Below are 13,747 nucleotides of genomic sequence, written 5' to 3' on the forward strand. Positions count from 1 at the left end.
ACAAATAATGTCACACACCATGCAATCAGCGTAGATTCATGATGGGTACCTGTGACAAATTTACAACGGAGGCCCAGCCTGTGTAATTCTGCAGCCCAGGCTTTGTAAGCCTACACAGGTTTGCATCATACACACGAAATACCTGGAAATGTTGGTGTAACCATGCCTCATAGTAACCCCACTCTTTAGTCAATTCGTCGTATGCCAGAAAGGGCAACGGTTGCACTGATGGGAGAATAATGTGCCGCGAAGACGCAGATGCCACTTGATATAGAGCGGTGGTGAGAGCCTGCTGTTGTTTCGTGAAAGCTTGCTGCTGGGAAATGAGAAAAACAGAGAAAATGTAACCTTCACTTGTCACCAAGTTTGCTATAGCAAGAACAAACATGATTTACGAAACATAGTACTTCATAGAGCAACACACAGGATACAGGTTGCATGTAGCACTGAACACATTGACGGGCTAACAGTAATACAGGGTATAGAATGAGGTGAACACTTTGAGTAGCCAACAGTAATACAGGGTAAGAATAAGCTGAGCACTCGATTCTGATCGCTTAAATAACACTTTCTTTGGCGGCTCGCCAGAGCGTGCCAGGGGTCCGACCCATGTGTCCTCTATTAGCAGGCCTGTAAACTGTTTGAACGCACGATCTCAGAAATCACAGGGGTCGCGAGTGAAGGTACATCAGCTCAGAATATTATTTTGTAAAATAGTAATAGTGGATATATGAAAAATATGATCGCGGTTTGTCCAGAAGTAATGCAGTGAGAGATGCTTTTATGTCTTTCTATTTTCATTTGTTGTCAACCTCTTAGTGGGGTGCGGTATGACCTGATTCTGTTTGTACATGAAATTTCATGCAATTAGTCCAATAGTATATTTTTTATGTGACATTTTTTAAAGAATTGAGGGTTAGACGTTCTGATGTTAATCGACCCTATATATATATATATTCAGGTAGTGTTTGGATATCGTCTATACTAAAAAAAACCTGTTCTGTATGTCTGTCTGAATACTCAAATGTCCAGAACTGCTAGGTGAATATTTTTGCAGGTAACTTGAATGTAACGTGGGTCATTGCTTAGGCTGTATTTCATAATAATCGGATCACAGAAAAATGATATCGTAATACAAAGCAACATATGGAAACATATTTACTCCTTGAAAAAGCTGTTTACTCTTTGATGTTGGAACCATATCATATTTGAGAAAATGCTCTTAGTGGTTGATATATTTTATGTAAAAGGTGTACCACTTTGCTTCCACCGTTTGCCGATAGGTAGCGAAAACAGTAAGTAGTGGTCGAAAGAAACAGATCGCAGACGTCAGGCAGTTAGCTTGGATGTCGGACAACATAACCTCATTTAAACATTAGTCGATTTGTGTCTGCATCATAAAGTTGTTCTTGATTGAAAATGTCAGTTTACGGGCCTAATTCTCAAAATTTGTGGTAGGTGTTACTGTTTTGTTTCAATATGAAGAAAACAGTGCCTGAGTCTCACCAAATGCTCTCAAGTATGTATGGTAAGGACGCTATTAGTGAAAGAACGTATAGTGAGTGGTTTCAACGCTTCAGTTATGGTGATTTTAATGTCGCAGATGGGCATAGTGATGGAAGGGAGAATGGAGACATTGCTGAGTGAAGACTCACGTCAAGCTCAAGAAGAATGGTCACAATTAGTGGGAGTGACCCAAAAGCCATTTCAAAATGTCTCAAGGCTATCGGCATGATTCAGATAGAAGGAACTTGGAGCCCATGTGAGCTGAAACCAAGAGACATTGAGGAGCATTTGTGTGTTTGTGAGCAGTTGCTTCAGAGGCAAAAACAGAAGGGATTTCTGCATCGCATTGTGACGGGGGATGAAAAATGCATTCATTACGATAACCCTAAATGCAAAGAATTATGGGGATATCCCAGTCAAGCTTCCAAGTCATCAGTCTTGAATATTCATGGCTCCAAGATCATGCTCTGCATTTGGCGGGACCAGCTCAGCATTGTGTAAACCAAGTGAAGAAAATCACAGGTGCTCATTATCGAATGCAATTAATGCGTTTGAGCAGAGTATTAAAAGACAAAAGGCCGCAATACAGCGAGAGGCACGATAAAGTGCTTTTGCAGTACGACAACACTCGACCCCACGTTGCAAAAGAGGTCAAAATGTACTTGGAAACCTTAAAATGGAAAATCCTACCCCACCTGCCGTATTCTACAGACATTGCTCCCTCTAGCAGTCACCTGTTTAGATCAATGGCCTGGCTGACCAACACTTCCGATCTCATGAAGAAGTCACAAATTGGATCAGTTCGTGGATCGCTTCAAGATGAACAATTTTTTCGACGTGGGATTCGTACACTGCCCGAAAGATGGGAGAAAGTAGTGGCCAGCGATGGAAAATACTTTGAATGATACATGTGTAACCAATTTGTTTCATTAAAGCCTCAAATATTGGGGGAAAAAACGGCGGAAGCAAAGTTGTACACCTTATAATGCAATTCAACTTAATGAATACAATGCTTATATAATCCTCAGCATGTTCAGTCTATACTTACATACTACAATAATTTAACTCTATCTTTTATGTTTTCATGACTAAACTGTTGAACTGATTTTGATGAAATTCAGTATAAAGACATCTTACTCACTGAGGAAGAACACAGACTACTTAAAAATGAACATAAACTGCATTAAAAATTATTAAATTTGTTACATAATGTCCACATTGTATGATGTCTATTACTTCAATAGTGCAATCGTGTGTGCTCCTGCCCATGCTGCTTGGCACGCACAGCTCGGCAGTGACGTTGCGCATGCCACTTAGTCAAGCACGGTGGGGCAGTGGAGTGGCAGGGGACGGGGAGAGGGCGCACATCAGTTGCTGTGCTTACTAGAACAGGCAGACATTTGAGGGCAGCTGATATTATTGCAAGTACAACATCTTACTTATTCACCATCACTCGTAATAACAAAATTACTGTAAGTGAGCACAGCTACAGGTAACTAGTCTTTACTAGGTCTGGCATGGTTGAGTTTCAGCAATTTATTATAGGTTGTCATATGCAAAATTACACCTTGTCAATAATGTTACATGGACCAATTTTTTTATTCAAAATAATTTTAGACTTATACGAAGTACCATGAAGGTTCAGTTTGTTAAAAACACTGTTAATGACTGTAAAACATAGTGAACAAAAGACAATCAGTTTTTGATGTGTAGTTTGTTTTGAATAACACAGTGCTTTTCTAGTCACAGTGTTACTGGAAGTGGCATGTTGTTGCCACAGTGTAATATGAACTTTCTTTGTCAGAAATGAAATCACATGAAATACCAGAAAAAAAGGCCCAACCAAGGTTAGAGCCTTGAACCTTTACCTTTGTAATCTTCCAGTAAACCTTTGGCTCATTGAGCCACAGAAAATCCGCGAAGAAATTCTTAATGCTTCAGCCAGTATCACCGAAGTCAAGGCTGTTAATTGTGGAACGGCTTTTCTCCACTCTGGAGAAGAACTTAAGTGCCATTGGCAATTTAATTTTTAATCATTAGTACTAAACTTGAATGACACATGTTCCTAAAGGAGATCCATGTTTTTCTCTGTTACAGGACAAACTTGAATTGCTGACAGGTGGAAGTGCAGCAACTATGAAAATAGAACTATATAACAAGGAAGACACACTTGTGTCAAAATTGGAGGATGATACTGCTATACTGGGATCTTTCCCCATTGAAGATGGAATGCGTTTGCATGTGAGTTGTATTTATTCTTTTTTTATTTGTATTTATTCTTTTTTCTAAATCTGACCTGATGTGAAAATTACCGAACCATCAGTTTAATAAGTCACAGCTGCAAAATACTAACGCGAATTCTTTACAGACGAATGGAAAAACTGGTAGATGCGGACCTCGGGGAGGATCAGTTTGGATTCCGTAGAAATGTTGGAACACGTAGGGCAATACTGACCTTACGACTTATCTTAGAAGAAAGATTAAGAAAAGGCAAACCTACGTTTCTAGCATTTGTAGACTTAGAGAAACCTTTTGACAGTGTTGACTGGAATACTCTCTTTCAAATTCTGAAGGTGGCAGGGGCAAAATACAGGGAGCGAAAGGCTATTTACAATTTGTACAGAAACCAGATGGCAGTCATAAGAGTCGAGGGGCATGAAAGGGAAGCAGTGGTTGGGAAAGGAGTGAGACAGGGTTGTAGCCTCTCCCCGATGTTATTCAATCTGTATATTGAGCAAGTAGTAAAGGAAACAAAAGAAAAATTTGGAGTAGGTATTAAAATTCATGGAGAAGAAGTAAAAACTTTGAGGTTCGCCGATGACATTGTAGTTCTGTAAGAGACGGCAATGGACTTGGAAGAGCAGTTGAACGGAATGGACAGTGTCTTGAAAGGCGGATATAAGATGAACATCAACAAAAGCAAAACGAGGATAATGGAATGTAGTCAAATTAAATCGGGTGATGCTGAGGGAATTAGATTAGGAAATGAGACACTTAAAGTAGTAAAGGAGTTTTGCTATTTAGGAAGTAAAATAACTGATGATGGTAGAAGTAGAGATGATATAAAATATAGATTGGCAATGGCAAGGAAAGCGTTTCTGAAGAAGAGAAATTTGTTAACATCGAATATAGATTTATGTATCAGGAAGTCGTTTCTGAAAGTATTTGTATGGTGTGTAGCCATGTATGGAAGTGAAACATGGACAATAACTAGTTTGGACAAGAAGAGAATAGAAGCTTTCGAAATGTGGTGCTACAGAAGAATGCTGAAGATAAGGTGGATAGATCACGTAACTAATGAGGAAGTATTGAATTGGATTGGGGAGAAGAGAAGTTTGTGGCACAACTTGACTAGGAGAAGGGATCAGTTGGTAGGACATGTTTTGAGGCATCAAGGGATGACAAATTTAGCATTGGAGGGCAGCGTGGAGGGTAAAAATCGTAGAGGGAGACCAAGAGATGAATACACTTAGCAGATTCAGAAGGATGTAGGTTGCAGTAGGTACTGGGAGATGAAGGGGCTTGCACAGGATACAGTGGCATGGAGAGCTGCATCAAACCAGTCTCAGGACTGAAGACAACAACAACAACAAATCTGACCTCACTACATATTCTCCTCTTAATTTTATTGCAAATAGAGTGTTAAATATATGCTTACAGTGGATCATTACATACTCTATTTTCAGCAAGTATATTTGGTGATCTAATAAATAAGGTGCATGCCTGGAAATCAAAAGGCCATGAGATCGAAAATGGTTGGACCTTGAATTTTTGGAATCTTCCTTTCCCCAGTTTTACCTCTCAGTAATGTGAATATTTGACAGGAATGACCCTTGGTTCAGGTGATTTATTAAGCTACGAACTATTTAGGAATAATGGAGATGACTCACCGAAAGGGAGAAGTGCTGCATCGTCGATGGGTACACAAACAAAAGGTTGTGCCCTGCTGCACGTTGCGCCACTGGCTGGTCGACCTTGTTGCAACCACTGTACAGCATTTTATGTTGGTATGACAACCAACCAGCTGTCAATTACAATGAATGTCCACTGCAAAACTGTTGCCAAAGACGAGGTGGACCACCCAGTGGCACAACATGCAGCAGAGCACAACATGCATTGCAACCCATGCCATCTGCATCTTCCCCACCACTACCAGCTTTCCTGAGCTACGTAGACGGAAGCTATCCTTACAGTGAATCCTTCACTCCCGTAACCTCCCTGCCCTAAACCTAAAGTAATTTGCTGTCCTCCACCCCCGCCCAATTGTGTGTGTGTGTGTGTGTGTGTGTGTGTGTGTGTGTGTGTTTTCACGTTCATACGTTGTGAGTGCTTGCGTGTTTGCGCACCATCCCCTGCGCCAGTACCCTGCCCATTTTGTGTCAGCTAGTTGTTTGTTACTATCTCACGCTCTAGTGTACGAAATTGTGTGCCAAGCCATCTTGCCACTGCCCCCTCTTTCTGCAACCCTAGCTAGCTCACAGACGGCTCCTCACTCTCCCACGAGCTGCTAGATGCTTCCCCCAACCCCCTACCTGCCTCCCACCCCTCTCCATCCTCACCCTACTCCACACTGCACCCCCACCGGACCACAGTACACTCACTGTAGGCTAGGAAAGAGCTGGCAGTCAACAGAGCACAATGTAGAGAGGCAGGTGTGTGCATGTGAGTGAGTTGTGTGTGTTTGTGTGCATGTTTTTCCTACAAGCTTGAAAAAAATAAAGGTCATTCCTAAAGCTAGCAAATCTCTGTACTTTCCATTTGTGCACCTATTGACAATGTAGTGTTTCTGCCTTTCGGTGAGTCATTTTCTTTATTCCTAAATAATTCATAATTCTCAACCAGAACTTTCCGTACATTAAAATATATTTCATGTATTTCATAATGGCTGCAGGTGTCGCAATGCCAATTCCTTGGACATGCATGCATGTCTGAAGGAACATAGCATTATGATTCAGAGTAACACAGGCACTACAATATTGTGTTGTGTTGTATAGCTCTGGCATCTTGCTCTGAATCTCTGCCTTCACAAAACCTTTTCCGCCACTTGAAAACACGACTTCTTGAAAGTGCCTCATCTGCATATGCTTGCTTAATCATTGTCCATTTTTCACTAGCAGGTTTCCTGAGCTGTGTTTACTCTTTGCTCACAATCAGCATCCATTTTATCACCACAACTATTCCATCAACAACCCAAACAGTACGTTGTTAAGCAATTTAGTGAGTTTGGATGGAAATATGGCCAACATCACTTCAAGGACATGTACACACCAGATCACAGAAAAACAACATTTGGTCCTTTTTATTACTGCAAACTAAGAAATAAAACAACCTGTCCTGGAACTTTTCTGACAAAGGGAGTATTTACTCAGAACCCATTGACTGAACAGAGTAGTACTGCCTAAGCCTTACCCTGTTCGTAAGAACATAGCTCCGCCATCAAAGCAGTACCTTCTCATTATAATTTGCTTTCAGAAAAATGTGTTGGTAACAGAAATTTAAATCTTCATTCTCAGATAGTTGATAACAGTGTGTTTATTTTGCAGGTTATTGACAAATTTGAATTGCAGACTGAATTTGAAGATCTATCAAAAGTTGAAAAATTTGAATTACCTCCAGAAGAGTATGCCAAGAGGCCAGGTAAATAATTATGATTTTTTTCTGCTAATGTTATGTTTCATTAATTTGAAACTTCAGTTCTTTATTTGTATTACAATTAATCGTGTACGGCACACATTTTATTCTGTTCTTGTGGTTCAGTCATGGTTTTGCAGTTGTATTTATGAACAATGTATTTTACTTTTAGAATTGTAACCCATGATTTGTACACATACTAAATTCCAGATGCATTAGCTGCTCAGATATGCTGTGCGTCCTTGTACAGTGTGTAGTTCCAAACTGCAATACAAATCATCTAATTCAGTGAGCTTCTACCAACAATGGATGTAGTTATATTATCAGATTGTATCACGTAGCATACTGCTTTTTATACATTTTGAAGGTTGGAGGAAGGCAAAGGCATACCAACTCCAACAGTTGGCTGAATATTGGAAAACAGAAGTGTAGTGCATTGACATCAAATAATCATCAAGATAAAGTTCTTACCATAGGTGGTAGTCAAGAAGAAACTATGATAAATTGCTACAGGACAAATTAGATAATCATTTCATTGTGCACAATTTCATAAAATCTGGTGCACCAATCAAAAAAGCAGTGTAAAATGCAGAGATGTTAACTGGAGACATCTCAGCAAACGGTACATTAATTATTATTGTGGCTCGAACGACACTAAAACCTCTGACAGAATTTCAGAGGAACATGATGGCTTCTCCAGAATGCATACTGAAACTACTGCACTAAGTGAACAAAATAATTCATCCATTACCTCTTAATATGTCCAGTGCTTGAATGGAAAAGTGAAGTCTGTGAATCACTACATGATACAAATAGATCAAGACTGTTACAGGCGTACATAAGACTGTCTGTGAATTTCAAAATTTTTTGACTGGAGGGAAAAAAAAGAACAGATATGCAGCTCATGGTCTACACATTGAAACATACAGGGAAAGATTCATATTTGCAATAATTTGCCCCTTTCATACACATGACAAAAATAGGAAAACCAGATACATTAAAAAAAAATACACAAACAGACAAGCTGGTAAATAAAAACACCTCCTGTCCTGGTGTGAAACAGCTGCTAATAATGACTGTCTTGAAGTGAAAGAACAGATAAAAGGTAATTGTCTTGAGGTGAAAGGGCTGAACAAAAACAAACAGTTGTCGACCAGTATGTGAACAGGAACAAGGAAAAAAGAAAAAAAAAAAAACAGCAACACACCTCCCCATCTTAATTTCAGACCAACAAATACAGAAATAAGGCAGTCATTAATAGATAGATGGGTGAAAAGAACTGCAATAAAGAAGAAATTGGAAATTTATCCATAGAATAATGACGGAATCCCACATCTAGTGAACCAACAAACCAAAACTGAGACACCAAGAATCGAATCCCTAGAAATAATTAAGAGTTTCTTCCACCAAGGACACTAGCGCAACAAGTGAGGCACGTGGTCAAGTAAGAAGTAATTCGAGAGGCATTCAGTAAGTAATGTAATACTTTTTTTATGAAAGCAGGTTGGTTTTAATGAAGATTCTAATGCACCATGTTATTACCCACTCTTTTAGCTACAAAACCTTGTTTTTAAATATAATCTCCATTCAGTGCGACAGCCTTATGCTACTTTACTGGGAGGACCTGTATGCCTGCGTGGTACCACTCTACTGGTCGACATAAGAGGCAAAGCCTTACTGCATCAGCAACCCCCTCCCCATCCACGTACTGTTCGCATGCTTCATTTGGCCAAAAAGTTGGAAGTTGGGTGCTGCGAGATCCAGTCTGTGGGATGGATGAGGAATAGTCCAGTGAAGTTTCTTGAGCTCCTTTTGGGTGCACAGACTTGTGTAAGGGCTTGTGTTTTCATGGAGAAGGGGAAGTTCGTTTGCATTTTTGCGGCAACGAACGTGCTGAAGTCGTTTCTTCATTTTCCTGGGGGCAGCACAATACACTTCAGAGTTGATTGTTGCACCATGAGGCAGGACATCAAACTGAATAACTCCTTCAGAGGCCTAGAAGACTGCTGCCATGCCTTTGCTGGCTGAGAGTGAGGTTTTGAACTTTTTCTTCAAATGAGGGGTGGTGCGATGCCATTCCTTGGATTGCCATTTTGTTTCCATTTCAAAATTATGAACCAGTGTTCCATCACTGGTGATGAAGTGTGACAAAAGATTGTCACAATCAGCCTCATAATGCACAAGCAATTGTACACATATGGTCCTTCATTCCTCTTTATAGTCTTCTGTTAGGCGGTGAGGAAACTAGCAGGCAACAGGTATTTGAATACCCCAACTAGTGGACGAGTGTGTCAGCATTACCAGCACAGAAATCCAGTTGAGCAGCAAGGTGTTTGATTGTGATCTATTGGTCATCTTGAATGAGTGTGTCCATATGTTCCAACATTGCAGGAGTCAGCTGTGTGCTGCCAGTGGGCACTTCGGAAATTGGACAGGTTTGCACAACTTTGTTGCTGTGGTGACAGACACCCCACCCAATGACTTGCCATGCTTTTGCTCACTGCCAGGCCTCCGTGGGCATTGTTCAAGTGCCTGTGAACATCTGCAAAGCTCTGGTTTTCCACCAAAAGAAACTCCATGACAGCTGTCTGCTTGGAACACACCCCAGTTACAAACGCCACTTTGAAGGCGACATATAGTGCCACCATGTATAGAAATTTCATGGAACTATAGAGGCTGAAGTGGAAATATTCCACAATGTTCCACAACAGATTCTGCATTTTTTCAACAGACATTGAAGGAAAGAAAAGTGTACATTGTTTATTAAACATCCTTCGTATATAGTTCGTGTATCTAATTTTAAGATGAAATGGAAATAATGTTAAATGATCTGAATGACATTTCTGACCTACGCTTTTCTAACCACTGGCTTAATCAAAACATGTTAGAGAACACACATCTCACACTTAAAGCATGTCTTGTAGGAAACTATCAGAGTAGCTGGGACTATGTAAGAGAAAAGATTGAATGCAACAGTGTAACTAAATATAATAATCTAGCCAGTGAAAAAATGCAGAACTTTGTATCGTTGAACTTCCAAGTTTAAATACAGTTGCTGTTTTTGTGTACACATCGCCAGATGGAGACAAAAAAAAGTTTTATAATTACATGGATGAACTTTTATAAGAAATTAACTCTTGCACAAAAAGTAATTGGGCCTGCTGAAAAGTAATGCTTCCACATTTTGTGTGAAAATTGTTAAAGCTTTTTAAATAAAACAAATGTTATTAACATTCTATATCTTTATTTTACATGTCTACATATTTATTTTTCAACGTAGTCACCCTAGTGACAAATACATTTCTCCCAACGAGAGACCAGTTTCTTGACACTGTCACTGTAGAATGTTTGACTTCGTTGGTGGAACCACCACCTCTCCTCTGTTTGCACCAACTGCATCACTATCAAAGTGAAGTCCTCAGTGGAGTTCTTTAAGTTTTGGAAACAGATGAAAATCAGATGGGGGCAACATTGGGACTGCGTGGAGGATCAATGTAAATGAACCCGAGGTATCAGATTGTTGTAGATGTCACAGCACTGGTATAGTGTGGGTGAACTCTTTGAATTCATAACTTGATTGCAGAACGCTGTTTCTCACGCACTGACATAATTACGTTACACACTGCCATGTTACACATTACAGTTCAGAGCCCTCTAGTGGCATAGGATGGGTGTCCATCCAGGCCGTCGTGTGCTGTTGCCATTTTTTGGGGTGCACTCAGTCTCGCGATGCCAATTGAGGAGCTACTCAACCAAATAGTAGCGGCTTCGATGAAGAATACCATTTTACGACCGGGAGAGCGGTGTCCTGACCCCACGCCCCTCCTCTCTGCATCCTCCACGGAGGATGACATGGCCGTCGGGTGGTCCCGGTAGGCCACTCGTGGCCTGAAGACAGAGATATAGACTGGGAGACTCAAACGTTTATAACGAGTGGCAGGGACAAAGAATCCAGTGAATTTTTTTAAGTGCATTATCTGAAAACTACCTTGAGGAGTTAAACAGAGAACCGAGTCATGGCGATAACATATTAGGCCTTCTGGTGACAAACAGACCTGAACTCTTTGAAACAGTTAACGCAGAATAGGGAATCGGCAATCACAAAGTGGTTACAGCATCGATGATTTCAGCTGTAAATAGAAATATTAAAAAATGTAGGAAGATTTTTCTGTTTAGCAAAAGTGACAAAAAGCAGATTTCAGAGCACTTGACGGCTCAACACAAAAATTTTATCTCAAGTGCTGATAGTTTTGAGGATCAGTGGACAAAGTTCATAATCATCATACAATATGTATTAGATGAGTATGTGCCAAGCAAGATCGTAAGAGATGGAAAAGAGCCACCGTGGTACAACAACCGAGTTAGAAAACTGCCACAGAAGCAAAGGGAACTTCACAGCAAACATAAACATAGTCAAAGCCATGCAGACAAACAAAAATTTCACAAAGTGAAATGTAGTATGAGGAGGGCTATGCAAGAGGCGTTCAGTGAATTCAAAAGTAAAGTTCTATGTACTGACTTGGCAGAAAATCCTAAGAAATTTTGGTCTTATTTCAAAGAGGTAGGTGGATCAAAACAAAATGTCCAGACACTCTATGACCAAAATGGTACTGAAACAGAGGATGACAGACTAATGACGGAAATACTAAATGTCTTTATCCAAAGCTGTTTCACATAGGAAGACTGCACTGTAGTTCCTTCTCTAGATTGTCGCACAGATGACAAAATGGTAGATATAGAAATAGACGACAGAGGGATAGAGAAACAATTAAAATCGCTCAAAAGAGGAAAGGCTGCTGGACCTGATGTGATACCAGTTCGATTTTACACAGAGTACGCAAAGGAACTTGCCCCCCTTCTTGCAGTGGTGTACTGTAGGTCTCTAGAAGAGCATAGCGTTCCAAAAGATTGGAAAAGGGCACAGGTCATCCCCGTTTTCAAGCAGGGACGTCAAACAGATGTGCAGAACTATAGACCTATATCTCTAACGTCGATAAGTTGTAGAATTTTGTAACATGTATTATGTTACAGAATAATGACTTTTCTGGAGACTAGAAATCTACTTTGTAGGAATCAAGACGATCGTGTGAAACCCAGCTAGCGCTATTCACCCATGAGGCTCAGAGAACCATAGACATGGGTTCCCAGGTAGATGCCATGTTTCTTGACTTCCACATGGCGTTTTATACAGTTCCCCACAGTTGTTTAATGAACAAAGTAAGAGCATATGGACTTTCAGACCAATTGTGTGATTGGATTGAAGAGTTCCTAGATAACAGAACGCAGCATGTCATTCTCAGTGGAGAGAAGTCTACCGGAGTAAGAGTGATTTCAGGTTTGCTGCAGGGGAGTGTCGTAGGACCGTTGCTATTCACAATATATATATAAATGACCTTGTGGATGATATCGGAAGTTCACTGAGGCTTTTTGCAGATGATGCTGTGGTATATCGAGAGGTTGTAACAATGGAAAATCGTACTGAAATGCAGGAGGATCTGCAACAAATTGACACATGGTGCAGGGAATGGAAATTGAATCTCAATGTAGACAAGTGTAATGTGCTGAGAACACATGGAAAGAAAGATCCTTTATCATTTAGCTACAATATAGCAGGTCAGCAACTGGAAGCACTTGATTCCATAAATTATCTGATTGGAAGAATCCTAAGGAAATGCAGCCCGAAAACAAAGGAAGTAGGTTACAGTACACTTGTTCGCCCACTGCTCGAATGCTGCTCACTGGTGTGGGATTCGGGCCAGATAGGGTTGATAGAAGATCCAACAGAGAGCAGTGCACTTCGTTATAGGATCATTTAGTAATTGTGAAAGCGTTACAGAGATGATAGATAGACTCCAGTGGAAGATTCTGCAAGAGAGATGCTCAGTAGCTTGGTACGAGCTTTTGTTGAAGTTTCGAGAACATACCGTCACTGACAAGTCAAGCATTATATTGCTCCCTCCTACATATATCTCACGAAGAGACCATGAGGATAAAATCAGAGAGATTAGAGCCCACACAGAGGCATACCAACAATCTTTCTTTCCACGAAAAATACAAGACAGGAATAGAAGGAAGAACTGATAGAGGTACTCAAGGTACCCTCCGTCACACACCGTTAAGTGGTTTGCGAAATATAGGTGTAGATGTAGATGACCTGCTGAGGACTAGCTGTTTGTACAAAGACTAACAGTTGACCTTGGTTGTAAATAAATGTAACATTTTGTGCATAAATTGATGAAGAAGTCTTCTACTGTTCATTTATACTATGATGACAAACCACTGAAAACAGCAACTACTGTAAAATACCTAGGAGTAACCACCCAGAGCGACCTTAAGTGGAATGCCCACATAAAACAAATAGTAAGAAAAGCAGATACCTGACTGAGATGCATTACAAGAATCTTAAGGATATGTTATTTATCGATGAGAGAAATGTGTTACTAAACACTTGTTTGTTATATGCTTGAGTATTGTGCGTTGTCTGGGACCCTTGTCAAGAAGAATTAATAGAAGTGATACAGATGATCCAAAAACAGGTCTGCGTCATGTCAAGGGATTGTATGGTTGTCACAAGAGCATTACGGAATGCTCGACGAACTCCAGTGGCAGC

General features: G+C 40.3%; 1 protein-coding gene across 1 annotated transcript in view; it reads left to right on the forward strand.

Moving 5' to 3' along the window:
- LOC126281609 (tubulin-folding cofactor B) overlaps window positions 1–13,747 on the forward strand; it is a 68,471-nt gene that overhangs the window by 24,893 nt on the left and 29,831 nt on the right. The window contains exons 2-3 of the mRNA XM_049980716.1: window positions 3,604–3,747; window positions 7,050–7,143. Coding sequence (XP_049836673.1) covers window positions 3,604–3,747; window positions 7,050–7,143 — 238 coding nt within the window. The remainder of the gene's footprint in view (window positions 1–3,603; window positions 3,748–7,049; window positions 7,144–13,747) is intronic.

This window comes from Schistocerca gregaria, chromosome 7 (assembly GCF_023897955.1).
Source record: "Schistocerca gregaria isolate iqSchGreg1 chromosome 7, iqSchGreg1.2, whole genome shotgun sequence".
NCBI lineage: Eukaryota > Metazoa > Arthropoda > Insecta > Orthoptera > Acrididae > Schistocerca > Schistocerca gregaria.